The sequence below is a fragment of the Ictalurus furcatus genome, chromosome 26, assembly GCF_023375685.1.
Source record: "Ictalurus furcatus strain D&B chromosome 26, Billie_1.0, whole genome shotgun sequence".
Taxonomy (NCBI): Eukaryota; Metazoa; Chordata; class Actinopteri; order Siluriformes; family Ictaluridae; genus Ictalurus; species Ictalurus furcatus.
The window spans coordinates 13,109,207-13,129,215 of NC_071280.1; the positions used below are offsets into that span (position 1 = coordinate 13,109,207).

At 38.8% G+C, this 20,009-nt stretch overlaps 2 protein-coding genes across 7 annotated transcripts; both read left to right on the forward strand.

The window, feature by feature from the left end:
* Nucleotides 1–3,616: 3,616 nt before the first annotated feature.
* On the forward strand, nucleotides 3,617–5,172 carry LOC128602409 (putative protein TPRXL). Its single transcript, XM_053616184.1, has 4 exons — nucleotides 3,617–3,645; nucleotides 3,918–4,567; nucleotides 4,673–5,062; nucleotides 5,157–5,172. Exons 2-4 carry the CDS (start codon nucleotides 4,023–4,025, stop codon nucleotides 5,170–5,172), a joined length of 951 nt encoding a protein of 316 aa, XP_053472159.1. The 5' UTR covers nucleotides 3,617–3,645; nucleotides 3,918–4,022.
* Nucleotides 5,173–5,196: 24 nt separating this feature from the next.
* septin3 (septin 3) lies at nucleotides 5,197–19,754 on the forward strand. Of its 6 annotated transcripts, none has more exons than XM_053615854.1 (10): nucleotides 5,351–6,387; nucleotides 12,610–12,846; nucleotides 12,984–13,112; nucleotides 14,981–15,062; nucleotides 15,194–15,331; nucleotides 15,797–15,914; nucleotides 16,090–16,185; nucleotides 16,464–16,560; nucleotides 17,475–17,526; nucleotides 18,315–19,754. In XM_053615854.1, exons 1-10 carry the CDS (start codon nucleotides 5,595–5,597, stop codon nucleotides 18,445–18,447), a joined length of 1,875 nt encoding a protein of 624 aa, XP_053471829.1. In that variant the 5' UTR covers nucleotides 5,351–5,594; the 3' UTR covers nucleotides 18,448–19,754. The 6 variants fall into 6 exon arrangements, with proteins under 6 accessions (XP_053471830.1, XP_053471829.1, XP_053471834.1 ...); XM_053615859.1 differs by lacking the exon at nucleotides 5,351–6,387 and adding an exon at nucleotides 7,103–7,544; XM_053615856.1 differs by lacking the exon at nucleotides 5,351–6,387 and adding an exon at nucleotides 9,814–10,187.
* The last annotated feature ends 255 nt before the right edge of the window (nucleotides 19,755–20,009 follow it).

A 20,009-nucleotide genomic window follows, 5' to 3' on the forward strand; every position in this document is an offset into this window, starting at 1 on the left:
CACCATTCCCTCGTCATTGCCACAACTGTTACTATAGTAACGCACTCCCTACTCAACCCCCCCCCCCCCCCCCCCCATGTGAAACAAGGTTGGCACAGCCCTGATTTGGACTGAGAGAGAGAGAATGGTGAGCAGCCCCTTAAGTACATCATCAAATCGCTGTATCTTTCCATTCACCTTCACAACCTTCCACGGATTTTACTAGTCATACTGCAGCACAGGTGTTCTCACCGTCCAACCAGTGTGAATTCACACAGCCAGAAGCAATACAGCAGCGTATTAATCCAGGTATGTGCTGATTCCAAGCATGCATACCATGTATGAAGTCATACATGCTGGATGTTCATGTGCATAGGTGTGGTATAAGCCTAGTCAAGATATGCTCACTTTGTTTGGACATTTTATGGTTAAAACTGCAGTGTAATTTATAAACCCGTGGCTTATGAGATTAGATGTACTGTTGAATCAGGTTCAGTGCATGCTACTCAGAGAATAAATTCCACTTCTCTCCATCGTATTCAGCACAGGATGTTTGTGGACTGGTTCGTTCCGGTCTATCTGCTTGTTTCTGTGCTGGTCCTGGCTGGGTTTGGAGCCTGCCTCTACTTCCTGGAGCCCGGGCTTCAAGATGCTCACAAATGGAGTAACAAGTCCATCAAGCACCAGCCTCTGGTGCCCACGCTGAAAACCCACCTAGACGACGACAGCAGTGCGCTCATATGATAAGATGTGTGGAGGAGGGACTGAAAAAGTGATTGGATTCAGATCAGCGATCAGCAGATGTTTAAAAAGATGAGTTCACCAAAATTTCCACGGATACTTTTGTGCAATAAGTCCTCTGATTGTCCTTGATTGGTTAACATCAAGAGGTTGACAATGAATATGTATTATAGAGATATTTAGATCTGCTTTGGTTATTTTTTGGTTCACTTCCAGAAAAAATTGTATCAAACTGTACCTTGTCACTGTTGTGTTACCTTCAAAGGTACACCTTTTGTACATTTAGTGTTTCACAATGTTTCACCTGGAAAGGTGACAGTTGTGGTTCCTAAGGTACAATTATGTACCTTAAATGATTTTTTAAAGGTACTCAACATTCACATTACCATGTAGAAGATACCAACCCTGTGACAATGAAAGGTACAGTTTAGTACTTTTTTTTTTTTTTAACAGTATTGAACATATTGAACAGTATAAATATTGTACCATTTAGAACATGTGGAAAAATGGTCAAATGTTATATAGACAGATTACATATTTGGGGGTTTTCTACAGGATATACAGTATACAGTATGAGTAGATATATTTTGAGAATGTATGGTTTATGGTAATTTGTGTTTGTCCTTTAATCATGCAAGCTTTGGACTGTTCTGGTAGCTTGAGTCTGCCATTCATTGTTTAAAACAATTTAATATACTTCAAATCTTTGGGTGAGTTTTTTTTTTACATATGTACTTTATACCTGATTTCTATTCCCTTATACCTCTTGATATTGTTTTTGTTCTATACCAATTGTTGTTGTCTTTTGAGCAACCTGATGTATTATTCGAATTATTATAGGCATATAGCAGGATGCATATCTGTGAACAGAAAAATCTGATCAGACAAATCAGTGTTGTCAGTGTTACATCTTACTCCCTAGACAGAATTTTAGAACCATGTTTGTGTTATATTAGATTTTAAAAAATGCCAAACTTTACAATAAGCGAAAGGATATATTAGTAATTGTCTGATACATGTGAGACAATGTCGGTTGTTGTTCAATAAATAACATCAATAAATGTGAGAAATGTATTTGAAAAATGTTGACTAAAAGATTAAATTGAATACAAATATATTACTTGGAATGAACAGATAATGTCTTCTAAAAAGATACAAATACATATATAGAGGGTGCATTAATCTTTCCGGAAAGTTTCACAGGCTTGTTGAAGCTATGCATTGAGACTGGGTCCAATGGGACACAGCAAAAATGTCATGCTAGCAGGAGGTTTGGCTTTAATATAAGAAAGACACTGTGTGAGCTAGGAAGGTATAATGAGTTTGCAGCATCCTTAGTAACTGCTTTTTTTTTTTATACTTTTGGGGGGGCAAACAACTAAATTCATTAGAAAATATCCCAGGCAGGTCCAAACAAACAAACAAACAAACAAACAAAAAAACCTGTGTGAATGGGATAAAAAGAAAAATCAGTCCCACATGCTGAGGCTGAGGAACTGTCAGAGCCAGAATTCACACAACATTGCTGACAGCTCTGGCATTCCTACCTCTGTTTTTGTCCAGTGTTTCTGGAGGCTGTAGAGAAACTTACAGTTAAAGACCCAAGGACCAGATATGATGAATGAAGACTAGGAGGCAAGAGATGCAATCAACTGAAGACAATTTTACTGAAGAATAGTTTGCAGTTTCAACAGTAGAAGTCAGCTTCAACACTCAGCAAGGAGTTCGTATGCAGCTCTGTGTACACACTCATTACATCAACAATTATACTTTCATACAATCACTAAGCTAGTTATTACGTCAGGTTGGATGATTCTGATTGGTTAAGGCATAGATAAATGTAGAAAATTTCCGCATATGGCTCAGAAGAAAATCTCCATCAATTATCTGGATGTCAGTCACATCCTGGTTTATATACAACGTGAAACAATTTGGTCATCAATCTGAGTTTTTAGGCTCCAGTTGGCTCGGCAGATGATCAGTTCACCTCAGAACTTCCTGTAACAACAGAGTGCGCACACACACACACACACACACACACTCATTACAATAACTCATTACAAATCACTCAGTGGATAGATATTGAAGAGGCAGCGGATTACAGAATCCACCCTTCAAGGCATAGAAAGTAGAGAGTACTCATTTCAGGGTTTCGATCTGTATTATCTGATTCTATTGACAGATCATTTTGCTTCCTTCTAAAGATAAATGCTTAAATTTGCAAAATTGAATGAGACCATTTCAAGCTAGAAATTAGTAAAATGTCTAGAAATAGGTTTAATTATGTTATATATATATATATATATATATATATATATATATATATATATATATATATATATATATATAATTTTATTCTTACAATAGGAGATATTATTATCTTTAAGATATTTCCACTTGCTTAGGTGAAATTTTTTGCACTGCAGATAGTGTAATTGCATTGTATGTACTGTTAAAATACTACACTATATCATAGATATCTTATTTTTAGGTTCAGTTAGAGCTTATATATAATGGTTATTCAGAATACTGAATTTTCCCACATTGTGTTTCTTTTAAGTGTAATGCTGGTTAAAGATTTTACAAACAAAGGATTTACCCTTTCACACATTAAATGTCATCATAGATAACCTACATTAATAAAGGGGTCAAGTTTTAGCCAAGGTTTTAAGACAAAATATTTTGTATAAAATTCTCAACAATTAAAAGCACTTCAAGTTTTTCCTTCATGCTCATTTTGGAGTTTCACACACTCCATCGTTTATCAAGCATGGAGTGATGGGAGTGGGTGAGTGAGACAGCGAGGCTTTAGACAAAAAGAATGGAGAGAATGTGATTCTGGTACCCACTACTTCCTGTTGCCCTGTTTTTCTCTTGTTTTCTCATTCCATCTCTCCAAGCCAGCGGAGATATGCAGACTAACAGGTTAGTTTTAATTCTTCTCTTTTCATTCGGTCTTATTTTTTTAAATATATATATATATATATATATATATATATATATATATATATATATATATATATATAATTCCTCTCATTTGAACATGTGTGGTTCTTAAACTTTATGGATGATGTTTTTATAGTAAGTGATATTTTAATTAATTGAATGCTACTTTAAGTAATGATGTGTACAAAATCCTCAGACTATATCTAATGGCATTATTTTGTAACACTCTTTCACTGACTTTATTTTTCAAGATTACTTTTGCTTGTCGTAATTTTTACTGCCTAAAAATACATCTTAACCTGTTGCAATTGCTTGGATTGTACGCTAAATGTTTAACTAAAACCCACTACTACAACATGAACCAAAGTGAGCTAGACCATACAGAATCGTCATTATTCCCTGCTTCCTTTCAATGTCCCCTATATGTCTCCTCTCACAATGTTACAAGACTTTCACCTTGTCCGCAGCGTCCATCCTCCACATCCCCTACTCGTCTTTCTCCAACCCTTCAAAATCTTTCTTCTTCGCCCTCATCCAGCTCTCCTGCTTGTTTCTCCCCAAGTCTGGTTCTCATCAATTCATCTTCACCTTCAAGGCTTTCTCCATCTCCCCAACCTGTTTCATCATCTTCCTCTCCTATGTGTACATCCCCTTGTCCATCCCCTCTGTCCTCTTCTTCCCCTGCAATAAGGCTTTCCCCTTGCCCACAGCCTCTCCATTCATCCCCTACACGGCTTTCTCCATGTCCCCACCTGCTTGCTTCTCATAGCCCTACTAGACTTTCTCCATGTTCCATACCACTCTCTCCCCCTGTCATCCTGAAAAGGCCCATCCACATCTCCTCATTCAGTTACAGTGGGAGTCCCCTGGATCCTTCAACCCACACTTTTCCATGCAGCAGGTACTTGTTTCAGAATGTAATGCACCTGTTATCCTTAAAGTGGCCACTTAAATTTCAAGAACTGATGGGAATAATTGTTCTGCATATTGCTGTTTTTCTTCACAGCAAAGCAGCGTCTGTTACTGATAGTCTGGAATACTCCAAGCAATCCCTTCCAAGCAATCAGCCTTCAGTCCAAACCACTGTCCAGTCAGACACTGAGCAGTCTAGATTGGCAATAACATCATGCAGTGAGAGAAGGGCTAAATCAATCCCCATCTCCAAAACAAGAATTCAGCAAAAGCAAAGACAGGAACAGTTACCTAGGTACCAGAACCAAGGCATGCTTCATAAAGATGTCAGTTCTGAAGACAAATCCATCAGAGATATTGTGACTAAGAAGGAAAGCACAAGTCGCCAAAACCTGAAACACATAGGAAGAGGACCACAAAGCCTTGCATTCTATAAAAGGAAACATCTAACCCAGAACCCTGTCTTAATTCAAGCCCGCCTAGGGTTAAACAAAACAGGGAAGACTGAAAACCCTGGATCAACACTTTTATTTGACAAGGCAAAGTCAAAGTTAAATCAAGCTTTGTTAAAAATGCAGAATAATAAAGATGTGAGTGGTGCAGAAATGTCTCAATCCAAGCCACACATGGCAAAGTCTGAAGCAGGAGATCAAACATCAGGTCTTACCAACAAGCTTCAGAGCAACCCAAGACCTGACAGTCAATTCAAACCATCCTCTGAGATTCCTAAAGACCAAGAAGAGTTTGTATCTCCAAAACAATCAAAAATAGTGGCTTCCTCATCCTCTTCCAAAGCTCCACATTGTGATCCAGACATTCACACTTGTCCAATCACTGGGGTTTCACAGAAAATAAAAAGTGAAGGCCCTCCAGATATTCATGAGAACAGCAACTCTTCTTTGCTTGATTTAAATACCAGTGTTACTGAAAACCATAAGTCTACTCATCACAGCAAGCCTCGATTCACAGCTTCAGAAACAGACACATGTATTAGCCCACTAAGTCAAACCAAGCAGATGGACTACTTCCGATTCCCTTTGAAGACTCATGGATCATCTGTTGAATCCAGTCATTTGTCCAGAATCTGTAGACCTGAATCAGAACCAACCACATCAAATTATATTTACACACCCAGACAACTCAACCAGACTGACCAATTCCCTTTGAAGAGCAGAACCTGCAGACGTGTGATCAAAGGAGCAGGTAGTTTTTCTGACAGAAAGTCCACATATCTGATATCTACTCAGGCACGAAAGAAAGACTCATCCACTCAGGAAACAGGGAGAAGAGGGTCTCAGAAAAAAGATATTTCCAAGCTATCACAAAAGAACCATCATGGTTCAGATACTGATTCCTCCAAATCTAACTCAAGTCGAACAAGCTCTCTAGAGGCACACTTGAGAAAACACAAACGTTTAGAGGTACAGATAAAGTGTGGTATATCTTGTAGCAAACAACCTACAAGCACAAACACAGCCAGCCACACACATACAAGGGATGATGCAGTGATTCCAATGGCCTCCCATGACCTGCCCCAAACTGGCTCTCAACGAGACCTGTACAATCATCCTGACCAGCAAACACATACAGCCATTCCAGAACTTTCCATGGTTGACTGGATGCCTCAATCCGGAGCTAACAAAGCATGTGAACAGTCATTAACAGAAGAAGACAGTTTGACAGTTGAACAAGTAAATTTTGCTCAGTTACATCAGCAGGACGATTCCCTACTGAGGAAGCCATCTGTTACGGAGGCGAGGAAAAGCAAGCAAGAAATAATCCCACTTCTTGGTATATGTGCATTTACACGTGAGTACAAACCATATGATTTGTAAGACACAATAGGTAACATGATAATTATGTAAGTTCATCATATTATAACGTTTGAAAATTGGTAAATACAATTTTAGAAACTGGAAATATATTTTCAGTATAAGGCAATAAGTAGTCTTCAGCATTAATATGAATTATTCTGACTAGATTTTAATAGCAAGACTAAGGAACAAGCAAATTAGTTGCATAAATATATGCACACACTCATATTTAGCTAATAACATTAGATTAAATAGCCTGAATGCATTGTCCAATCCTGATCGTAGAGATTTAACTCTCTGCAGAACTTATCTTCAGCTTTAATTTCTATCTCCTGCCCCTGAACATGAAGCAGCTAAGTAGCTAAGGATCCTGTGCTCTCAACACCACGGCCTGGGTTCAATTGCCAGACAGGGAACCAACCCAGCCACTGGGGGTTGCACAAGACAGTGCACTCTCAGTGCAACCCAAGCCCAGATAAAATGGGAAGGTTGCATCAGGAAGGGCATCAGGCGTGTGCCAAATCAAACATGTGGAACAATGTTCCTCTGTGGTGACCCCTAACGGGAGCAGCCGAAAGAAGAACAACATATGTCAGGTTTAGGTTGAAAATAAATGATCCACAAAGGATCCTGAGTATCCTACACCAATTCTAGATAAAGGATTGGTCTATATAATTGTTATCAACATTTGAAATTGGGTAAAATTCACAATCACAATCATTTGGTAACAATGTTCATGTACTAGACCCTTATAGTACTGTCTACGGTCTATATTTTACAACTACTTTAATAATTGGCTACTAAACTGGCTACTAAAACAACTAGCAGCATCAGCTGATGATCTCCAAACTTAATTTTAAGCCCTGATGTATACTGATATATCAGGTGCTATATATTGCACACCAACACTATGATAAATAACATTGTGGCTTGGGAAAAGAGAGATGCGCTGTCTTATCAGGCTGCACACATGCATGTTTCCGCATAGGAAGATAAAACAGTGTATGAGGCAAGTGTTTGCCTCTCACTGCCACAGCATATACCAACATGCACAGTACACTGACATGTGATCTCGTAAATATGAGCTAAAGAGCTGGCACACATGTAAACAGGATGCACATGAGAGTGCAGCATGGGACAAAGCTGTTAAATGTGAGTAGCTAAAATAGTCTGAGTGCTAATGGGTGTTTTCTCACTATGTTATTGAGTCTGTGTAGTGGTCTTGGCCTGTAAGAGAGCTGTGCCAGCATTTGTACGTGTCCTGGAAGATTGCCATACTTTTTAATATGCATTTAAGAATATTTTGAAGAACTCCTGTATGCATACAAACAGAATGGCAATTAAATAAGGAGAAATATTAAACAAGTTTTATTGCGTTTATAACCTAATTTATTGTATTTAAGAAGACTTAGCTGCTCTCAGATCTTTAGTCTATAGGCTATGAGCAACAGGTTTTATATATAGTCATCCCATTTTAGAGGTAATTTTACTTGCAACATTACTGCTACTGTAGTTTCATTGGAATTCAGTCTCAATAATATGAAAGCATCTGCAACAGTGTGTATTTGATTCATAAAAACAAACAAAATGAACCAATATGAAACTGGCAGTACAGTGCATCTAAAGGAACATTTAAAGAAATTTTGCAAGCAGCAAACCAATTAATATATTGAGCAGAAAACAATAAAATAACTAGCAAAAAATTCATTCTAATTAAAGTATAATTTACATTTGATTATCTGAAGTTGGCTGCTAGATTGAGCCAGGCTTCTTGAAGATCTTGCTACAGTTCGTCTGTCTCTACAGGATCAGAATAAATTCGAGACAGCCTATAACACTGCTCTCAGAAACATTATCAAATAAAGTCTATTACTTAGTAACCACTTTATCCCAAACGCACACACACGCATGCACGCACGCACGCACGCATGCATGCACGCACACACACACACACACACACACACATTCATTCACACAACTAGACGCAGTTTAGCATAGTCAAGACATCTAGTCACATGTTTTTGGGAGGTGGGAATGCTACCTACTGCACTACCATACCGGATTAACTTAACAAACAAAGAAAAAAACTTTTTGTAACATTTGAGTTATTATTATTTTTATTTCTATGGTGGCAGCAATTTTCAAGAGCCATTTTTCTGAATACACCTGCAAATTAATGTACTGAATGATATTTAGTAGGGATGCACCAAATGTTCGGCAACCAAAATTATTTATTTACTATAAGTGAAAAGGCCGAATAAATTTGACCGAACAATGACGTGTTTTATGACGCAACCTTTTCAGCAACCAGAGTGAGACGCGCGAATGTCACGACCTCGATGAGGGGGCGCGCACATGCACAAGCTGTGGACACGCGCGTTTGTTTTGTTTCTGTTCCGGAGCATGTTTCTGTCACGTCACGAGACGTAAGGGAGTATGGAGGTACGCACAATGGCTTAGTGGTTAGCACGTTCGCCTCACGCCTCCAGGGTCCGGGGTTTGAGTCCTGGCGGGGCGTGTGTGCAGAGTTTGCATGTTCTCCCCATGCTGCGGGGGTTTCCTCCGGGTACTCCGGTTTCCTCCCCAGTCCAAAGATGGTAGGTTGATTATGTGTCTGTAGTGTATGAATGGGTGTGTGAATATGTACGTGATTGTCCCCTGTGATGGATTGGCACCTTGTCCAGGGTGTACCCCGCCTTGGGCCTGATGCTTCCCGGGATAGGTTCCCTGTGACCCTGAAAAGGTTAAGCGGTATAGAAGATGGATGGATGGAGGCAGACAGATCTTATATCTACAGGGACGCGAGCAGTATATATCCCCAATATAATCAGCCATATAGAAACATTTTTTGCACTCTTGTCAATGCACTTTTTAATGCACTTTTAGTTGTAGGCTACAGAGTGTTAAATTCTTTCAGCAGTCAGTTATAGGCCTAACATCGGCTATTCAAGGGGGGCTCAAAGATGACCACATCAAAATATTTTTATTTTAGCAATTTATTTATTTAAAGTTATATTGTGCCTTATTGGTAGCTTATGCCTGCTGGAATTTAAAAAAATGTTCAGTGTTAAATAAATATTTTGAAATTGTAGTTTTTGTAATTTATTTTTTTTCTTTAAAAAGCAAGACAAAATAGTAAAAAGCACATTTTGACTATTTAATTTATGCAATGGTGAAAAAAATGGCAAAATAAATGGTAAAAACGCGAAAAAACGTGTTCGGTATTCGGCCTTTGGCTTTCGGCCAAGTTTTTCATTATATTCGGTTTTGGCTCCGGCCAAGAATTTTCATTTTGGTGCATCCCTAATATTTAGTCATGACTACAGGAAAAAAAAGCACAAAGTTAACAGCGAGATGGAAACAAGAATTCTTTTTCATCAAAAGCCATACCAAATGTGTGTGCCACATATGTCAAGAGACTGTTGTGGTAATTTAATATCATGAAACAAATCCTGGGCAATGCAAAAATAAATGATTCAGAGCGCAGAGAAACTGAAGCAGCTGGAAGCTATCCTGGCAGAAGCAACTTTTAAAAGAGCCAACGTGAAGCAGAACATTACTGTAGCTAATAAGTAGCGATGTTTCCAACCTCTACCAGAGGCCTGTGAGTTTGTGGGTTCTGCGCAATATCTTAGCTGTTCCTAGGACTGCACTCTTCTTGACAGAGACCTCAGATGTTGTACCTGGAATCTGCTGGAGCCATTCTCCCAGTTTGGGGGTCACAGACCCTAATGCCCCTATTACCACTTTGGACTTCACCTTCCACATCTGTTCCGGTTTTTCCTTCAGCCTCTGGTACGTCTTGATCTTCTCATGCTCCTTCTTCCTGATGTTACTATCAGCTGAAATTGGCACATCTATCACAACTCCATTTTCTGCTCCTTGTCAACCACCACTATGTCTGGTTGGTTAGCCAGCAGCTGCTTGCCAGTCTGGAACTTGACGTCCCTCAGAATCTTAGCTGTCTGTGGTGTGTCCCATTGGGTTTTGGGGACTTCTAACCCACACTTGATATAGATGTTTCTATACACTATCCCAGCCACTCGTTTATACCTCTCTGTCTATGCTGTTCCAGCTTGCATCTTGCACCCTGCTACTATATGTTACATTGCACATTGGGTCCTGTTGGTTGTGATGGACACCTGCCTATATGTCTGCCTGTGCTCTATATATATATCCATCCATCTTCTATACCGCTTATCCTTCAAGGTCGCGGGGAACCTGGAGCCTATCCCAGGGAGCATCAGGCACAAGGCGGGGTACACCTACACACACCCATTCGCACACTTTGGACACGCCAATCAGCCTACCTTGCATGTCTTTGGACTAGGGGAGGAAACCCCCAAAGCACAGGGAGAACATGCAAACTCCGCACACACAGGGCAGGGGCGGGAATCGAACCCCAAACCCAGGAGGTGTGAGGCGTTAACCACCATGCACCCTATATATGTGTGTGTGTATATATATGTGTGTATATACATATATATCACAGTGATGCAAAATAATGTATGTATAATTTAAAAGAATATATAATAAATATTGAATAAATACATCATGCTTATTAATTTGAATATCTATAAATACATTTGAAATATTTCAAAGCCTAAATAGCACGTCTGCGCATGCGCGCTGCATCATTCTCTCTCGTCTCCGTAGCAACGGGAAAGGTCGGAGTAGGGAGGGAGTAACGGCAGAAAGAGGGAGCGAGCAGAGGGGGAGAAGGACGGGTTAACAAATCACGCGAAGTCTTTCAAATATTGGACTTAATTAAGCAGCTGCAGGACATAAATACGGTGCAGAACTTGCGTTTCCCTTCGAGAAGCTCCGGAGAATCTGAACTGGTGAGTCTGTGTTGCTATAAAAAAAACAAAACAAAATAAATAAAAAAAACCGTTAAGGTGCGGTAACGGAAACGCGAGACTGATGAACACAGAGAGAGTGATGAACACAATGGACATCCATCCACCGTCACGAGGTTTAGGGATGCTCACATCCTCCTGAAGGATCAGTGTTATGGGCTCAACGTTGCAGGGTTTGTTGGCTTCCCGATCAAACCTGTTTGTTGTTCTTGGTGTCTGGGAAAGTGCAATGTGTGTTATTATTTTCTGCTAATTTAAGCAGCGTGAATATAGGACACGACTCCACAGGGATGCAGCAGTGGACTGAGATTAATCCTATTTATACCGCATGTCTTTGTGGCTTCATAAGCTTTAAGAAGCCTTATAAAAGGATTAAATAATGTCAAATTCTTGTCCTGTGGACTTGGACTTGCCTAAAAAAGATATCCGTGTTGTTCAGGAGAGATATTTCTCTTCCTATACTACTTGATCTGGATTGTAATTTAATGCTTCAATATGAAAATAGTTTCAGGTTTTCATTTTGTCAAATACTTTAGAGTTCAGAAGATGGTTTGAGAAACTCTAATGCACTATGTATGCATCGTACAATGTTCACCAAGAGTCGGGATGTTAATTTCATATGATTGAAACCAGGAAAAAGACAAAACGCTTGCAGATCTTTACTGGGATTACATTTGATTGAATGTGTCATGCAATGAGGTTAGTTAGTGAGGCGTTTGTGCATCTCATCACTTTCCGCTGCAGTCGAACACGTGGACTTGGAGCAGGTTGAGATGAATGTCCTATAAAAATTAAATAAAATAAAATAAAGTAAAAAAGAAGGAAACCCTGCATCCACATATCCTTTCTTAAAATATTATGATGCCAATATACTCCAGAATTGTTTTTTTGCTTCAGGGAATTAGGTGACTTTAAGTGTGATTTAGCTTATTTCCCAAAAACTTGGCCTAGATCTTTAAAAAAAAGAAAAAAAAAAGTGTATTTTATTCATGTGCTGCCATCTTACACGCTCTTGTGTTATAACCTAGATAGAGCAGAAGCGTTGATAAGATGTGCTAATTGAATAGATGTCACAACGGCAGACTATTGAAGGTTTTGACCTTTATTATAAGCACTTATTGTCGAGGGTGTGGCCACCCAAGCTGCGCTTGATTATTAGATGGTTACATAACCATAACATATCTATAGGCTGTACCTGTGCTAGGAAATCGGTAGCTTACCTAAAACCCCTACATCAACATGAAAACATGCAGAGGTAGTCCAGGACCAGAGTACTGGGAATCACTAGGCTAGATGTGTAGCTATCTGTGTCTGAATTCCTGATGTCTGAGTCTCACTTTTGCTTCCTCTTGCTAAAGACATGTCAGAAATCGTGCCCCCAGAAGTGAGACCCAAACCTGTCGTCCCTGCTAAGCCCTCTCATGTGGTACCGCCCACCGGCATCCCCCCTGCGCCCCTCCAGGGGTCAGGGTCTGGAGGTCAGGGGTCAGGAGGAGGCTCAACATTGCTGGGATATGTTGGGATAGACACCATAATTGAACAGATGAGGAAGAAAACCATGAAGACCGGCTTTGATTTCAACCTCATGGTTGTAGGTTAGTGACAATCCTGAACTGTGAATCGAGAAGTTCAAGTTTTATCTTCAGCAGTAAACCCCACAAGATAACTTTCTGTAAATTAGTTCTCCTATAGCCTGTTCCATCATTCCCATGTTTTTTGTCCTTTCTCCTAGGTCAAAGTGGCTTGGGGAAATCCACCTTGGTGAATACTCTATTTAAGTCTCAGGTGAGCAGGCGGAGCTCTGGCTGGAGTCGTGATGAGAAGATCCCCAAAACTGTGGAGATTAAATCTGTGTCACACGGTAAGATCTAACAGAGCCAGTGCTTTAGATCCTTTTTGTTTTAAGCACGCAAGTCTACATGCATCAATTCTTAATAACTTCAGGCCAATCTGTAAGGTGCATTATATCGCAAAGTTTTGGGGAATAGTTGCCTTTTCTGAGCTTTCTCATTTCTATGCAAAATAAATATTTTGGAGAAATTCCACTCAGGTTTTAGAGTACACTGCAGAACAAAGTCCTCCTTTCCTCAAAGTATCCAGTGATTGTAGGAAGTGTATAATTTTCATTTTACTGGAGCTCAGCACAGCTTTTGATATTAGTCTTTTGGATCATCTTATGTGTGGTGTTTGCATCCAGAAAACTGCTCTAAATTGGAGTTCCTCTTACCTCAAAGACAGACCATTTTCTGTTAGAATTGGTCAGTTGTGGTGTATGTCAGGGCTACATCTTGGGCTGTATGCTGTTTTCTTTGTATATTCTTACCCTTGGGTCTACCGTTTTTTACGCTGATGATGCACAGCTGTATGTCACATTGAAACCTGGTAGAAGCGGCTCGCTGCAAATTCTCTTTCATTGGCTTTTGGATTTAAAATGCAGGATGTCTATAAAATATTCTTCAGTTTCTTCAATAATTACAAATGCAATGATGTTAAATAGTCCCATTATCCCAGTATTCCCTGTCAGATTACTGTTCTTGGCTGAACTAATAAACTTAATTTATTGAGCAATGAAAAATAAACCAAAACAAAAGTCAACCCTAATGCAATAGCCCAAGTATTATCTGAAATAAATCCCCATTTCACAGAGATCACAGCACTATATGTTTCACTGGGAGATAAGTTCCTAATGTTCTCTTTGTCCTAACTTTCATCATGGAAACAAGGACCCTTTGTCTTTAAGGGTGTTGACAGAGTCACAGTCAGCCTGGTGTGTCCTCTGCCCAGGGCAATGCCACAGGCCTGATACTGAATGCCCTTTGGGTACCAGCGTTTGTGCACAGCTGGAAAACTGTAGGCCATGGCATTCGGCCCAGACCCTAAATCTGCGGAGACACACTGCTGTGTAGGCTTAATGTTTCAAGTGTGCTGAATGTGCAGGCAGATATAGTATACCAGTGTTGGGTTCTTTCCATGTAGAAAAATCCCCCTTTTGTATATTTGAAAGATTTTTTTGTATTGTCAGCTGTATGTCTTTGGGGTTGTCGCTGTACTTCATGAAAAGCTTTCTGTGTGGACGTTGCCGCTGCTTTGCATTTGTCCAAAAATATCTTGGAAAATTAAAGCATGTCACTAGTTCAACAGAACTTTTAGGACAAGAGGCTATATTTTGGTCAATACGTGAATATATGCATATTGCTGATGATGTATGTGAATAAGTTTACATTTACATGTTTCTATACAAAACAATTCACTAAATGTAGTTATTTATTTATTTATGTATTTTCCATTGTTGTTTGAATTTAGGTTTAATTTTAGCTTATTTTAAATGTGTTTTTAGTGTTAGTTTCTTGCTATTTCTGGCTATTTGTTTTTGTTGCATTTTATAAAAAACAAAAATGTATGTACAATACACGCTGCACATCCTTGGAATGGGCAAACAATGTTTGAGGTATCGTTAATGTACAAGTAAAATTTTTAAATTTAACTGCCTAAACAAGCCTCCATTTTTCCCACTAGCGCTTTATGTTTACAGGCAGGTTTGACATACAAGCCAATTTTCTATAGCATTCCAGATTTTCTCTCTTTCATTATAACTGATTTTGATATTGGTACAAATCTTAGTGATTTTCTGCTATTTGATCAAGTTATGGGTTTAGTCATGTACTATTTTGTGGTTTTGTTATTGACAAGAGTGAATTTTTCTGATGTCATGGTTATTTTATACTCTAGTGATAGAGGAAGGTGGGGTGAAGATGAAACTGACAGTGATTGATACTCCTGGGTTTGGGGACCAGATAAACAACGAAAACTGGTGAGTGAGGAGGTTTTCATAGATTGGCTATTTTATTTATAATTTGTCGATATAGCCCGTTGTCCATCCTGTCGTCGGTCATTGAATTATACTCTATTCAGTGATCTAAAGCTCCCCGCTTGTGTTTACAGTTGGGAGCCGATATCTAAATATATCAATGAGCAGTATGAAAAGTTTCTGAAGGAGGAAGTTAACATCGCCCGTAAAAAACGGATTCCGGACACCCGAGTGCACTGCTGCTTGTACTTCATATCTCCAACTGGACACTCGTGAGTGCAAATATCTCACATTCTGAAACTCAACACACCTCTTCTTGCAAAAAATTATCTTATTAATTAATTCACTAACTGAAATAAGTTGTGTAAAGGCATATAGTGATTGAATTTCTGTGTAAAAATTTCTAAACAATGTGAACATGAACTGGAAAAAATGCTCAGATTTGAGCCTCCAGGGAAGATCGTTAATACAAAGTAATGTACCCACTGGTCGCTGCAGAGAATAGCTTAATTTAAGGCAGTTTGCTTGGAACAGCCAGTTAATATGATCTGTCGTAATGGTTGTCCGAGATACATGAATCAAATCAGGCTCATTTGAGTCTTGCCACGGTCACTGCAGTGATCTCTCTGCCTCTTCACTCTATTAACTGCCCCCTACCCCCTTCTCTTCATTGTCCTGTATCGTCTCTCTCTGACCTTCTGCCTTTCTATCTATCTCTCTCTTCCACTTTGTGTCAGTCTCCGGCAGCTGGACATTGAGTTCATGAAGCACTTAAGTCGAACTGTGAACATCATTCCTGTCATTGCCAAAGCAGATACTCTCACCCCTGAGGAAAAAACAGAGTTCAAGCAGAAGGTGAGAAAGAGTATATGGATGGATGGTTGGATGGATGGGTAGGTAGATTCATAGGTGGGTCAGTAGATGGATGGATGGTCAGCTGAGTGGTTGGCTAGATGGCTCGATGTTAATTTTGTTGACAAAAATCTCATATATGATAAATATATATTTTAAATTCTATTCCCTTGTCCAGGTGAGGAAGGAGCTGGAAGTGTGTGGAATCGAATTTTATCCACAAAAGGAGTTTGATGAAGACCAGGAAGACAAGGCTGATAACGATAAGATCAGGGTACAGTGCAAATTGATTGATACAGCGCTTTACGATACTCAGAAAACACAGCTGTAATGTTACTGCCTCATGTTCTGTATTACTGGGTTTTTTTCTTGCCTTATTTCCATTATTCCTGTCCTATTTTTTGTGCTCTGTTGCTCCATTTGTATTATACTATTATATTATTATTGTACTGGTGACTCACCAGTCTTCCCTCATAAATGAATTCATATGTTAACATAGCATGCCTTATTAAATCTGTGTGTGTGTGTGTGTGTGTGTGTGTGTGTGTACAGGAGGCCATGCCTTTTGCAGTAGTGGGAAGTGACAAAGAGTACCAAGTCAACTGCAAACGGGTTCTGGGTCGGAAAACTGCCTGGGGAATAGTAGAAGGTGTGTGTCATTCTCTAGCCTTCCATCTAAATCAGATACGACTAGAAGGATTCAGTTGTAGTAGGACTCATCCCAGTACTGACTTGCTCATCTAAGGACTATAACACTGCAGGACATGGTTTTATAGGAAAATAATCAAAAGCATGGTGTTGTGATGCCATTATCCCCATTCTTATTTTCCTATAACAGCAACTACTGTATTGTTTTATTCCTCTTATACCACAGCAATTTGCCAATAACTGCAATTTTCAGTTATTATAGAATGACACATTTTAATATTTATCCATTCAAGGTTAACCTTAATGTTGTGGAATGTCAGGGAAATAAATTCCTGTTATCACTTATTTGATGAACATGCATCAGTGTATGGATTTTTTACACTCTATAGCTGATTACAGTAAAGGTTTGACGATTTTATAGAACGATAAAGTAATGTCCAAATGCTATTGATTTACAATAAATATGGAGAAATAAGATGGTTGTGTGTGTGCGTGTGTGTATTTGGTCACAGCAGTGTGTGAATCGGTCAGTTCCATGCCACTGGCAAGGCGTCAAAGAGGATTCTGCTTCACTGAGCTCACTCAACAAGGAAGCAGAGTGAGACATAGAGAGTGTGTGTATGTGTGTATGTGTGTATGTGTGAGAGAGAGTGAAAGAGCTAGGGAGAAGAGAGAGAGAGAGAGAGAGAGAGAGATAACTAATTATCTCTCCTATTTAGCATGTCACTACTGGGAGACATTTTGAGGGCATCTTTGATGTCAGTCATTGTACCCGTTCACCTCATGTATGCTTCTCCCTAGATGCCAGTCCCACAGCCACTTAAACTCTGATCTTTTTTTTGGATTGTTTTTGCAGATCTTTTTGGAGATTGTAAGATAATTAACAATCAATTTCTTATATTGTTCTCCTCTCAGTTGAAAACCCAAATCACTGTGAATTCTCTCAACTTCGGGATTTCCTGATCAGGTAAAACACACTGCTAGATTGTTTTTTTTTTTGTTCTGTGATCACTTCAGTTCTCATTACAGACAGCTTATAAGTAACAAATAAAACACAACAACGAGTGCTGTTATAGGAAAATAATCAGTGACAGTGTGGTGTGATGTATTTCCACTTCAAAGTTTATTTTCCTATAACAGCATGTCCTGAAGTGTTTTATTCCTCTTATATGACTGCAATTTCCAGCAATTAAATTTTGGTATTAATTAATGAAGGGAATATCATACTGATGATTTTACAGTCGTGGAAAAGGTTACAGTGCCGACACTGGAGACTCCTTCCATAAATGCTAAATAAATATCTCCTTACAGAAAGCGTCACCATATCTTTGATTTTTCTTTGTCAAATAACGTTTACTAATCCGTTTGTTATTAGATTAGACCTAGTAGATTAGATTATGCAGACTGTCCATCATACATTAGTCCTCGCGATGTAGCTGTTACTATAAAAACCATAACGATAATGATATTAGAATAAGCACATTAATTAGCCTGTGATTTATCCTGCAGATAGAACTACTGTCTAAGCTGCTGTTAATTAGAAAATTAATCAACACCTTCTGATCAGTTAGAATTGAGCATTCAACAGTGCTGTGGTATAAACTTGTATATTATTCAGATTTAGAGTAAATAAGAGGAAACCGTTTGTATCTTAATCTTATCTTCAAGCATATCTTTTAAAGGCTCAATTCAGGTGTAAGTGCTTCAGTGAATGTTAAACACTATGTACTGATTACTGACTTTGTCTCTTTATAGGTCTCACCTCCAAGACCTGAAGGAGGTCACTCACAACATCTATTACGAGATGTACCGGGCCAAAAGGCTCAACGACAATGGAGGACTCCATCCAATCTCAACCAGCAACAGCACACAGGAAAGCAACCTGTAAGAGGGAATCAGTGAGCGAGAGAATGAGTAGCGAGAGGTCGATAATGAAAGATGATAACGAATAATATTTTTGAGGATAGGATAAATACATTAGCACGTGACCTTGTGGAGTTCATCTTAAAGCTTTTTAACCATCTGAGCATGTTCGTCATTGCCTCTCTTTCTGCAAAACGTCCTTTTTAAAACTCATAATAACAGCACATCAACCTAAGATGGAGACAGACAGAAACGTTCATGAGTATAGCCTCTAGATATTACATTTACGCCTAGAAGTTAAGGTGCCACAGTATAGATGGATGACAGCACTGCCATTCAACTGCACACAATACATAGGAGTCTATAAATCTTTGTGTGAAGTCTCCTGTGTGTGATCACTTTGTCTAACAGACTTTATTCTCTACCTGCCAAACAATTCAGAACTCATAACGTTTTTGCAAGCCTTGATGGTGATATATTGATGTGCACATCAATGTACTCATATTTAACTATTCCTAAACACACTGCAGCATTTTCCACTGGCTGCTTCTTTTATGTAGCTCACCCAGATGACCAATGATCCTTTTGTACACCAATTCAGGACTCCCGTATTATCCAGAATAGCACACCAAGTACTAAGCAGAAATCCTCTAAACCCAAGGTTTTTGAAGGTTTACCCGAATACATTTTGTAAACATGTTTCTAGACCGTGTGCATAAGTGTGTGTGAATGTGTATGCTAGTATGAGTGTGTATATGAGAGAGAGAGAATGTGCCTTTATATCTTTTAGATCCATCTTTCAAGTGTTCAAGCAATTCAAAAAGAACATAATATTCAACCTTAATTTTTTTTAAACAAATATTTCATGTGTGCCATTATTTATATCAGTGTGCATGTATATCGCTGGAACAAAGGAACTGCTTGATGTCTAAAAGTTCACTTTGGTGTTAACCACTTGATGTTTCAGTCAATGCACAGGTCAATTCATGGTCTATTTAGGCAAGAGAAATTGAACTGTATCACACCTCAGATCATCTTTTACATTCTGCCATAAATCTTAGGATGAATACCCCTTTTTATTTATTTAATCTAAGTTTTTTCTCATTAATGCTTTTTGTGAAATATTAAATCACAAGGACGTATTCTTGCCTAGTGTTATGTTTTTAAGTGTTATTTATTACATCATTTAATAAATGTTTTCCATCACTTTTTGACTTCCTTTGACTTTTCTGTAACTATATCATCATCTACAATCACTCTGCTGTATGAAAAACAGCAGAAACAGAAATAACAAATCACAACACTGACCTGCACAAGAACAGCCTACCCAGGAACAACTGCTGATTTTAAAACCCAAATTTATGGTTCTAATTTTTCCCCTACTAAATTGTGGCTTTGTTGTAGCCAGGGCAGTTTCATGCTATAAGTGGCATAAGTGGTTGCTTCAAGCCCCCAGACCACCAGGGGGCCCTATGATTCTTAAAAAAAGATATGCAAAAAAATATATACTTCACTATCATTTGGCAAAAATGTTTGCATCAGGCAGTTGCAGGGGTGTGGTGTGAAAAGAATAGAACCTGCATGTTA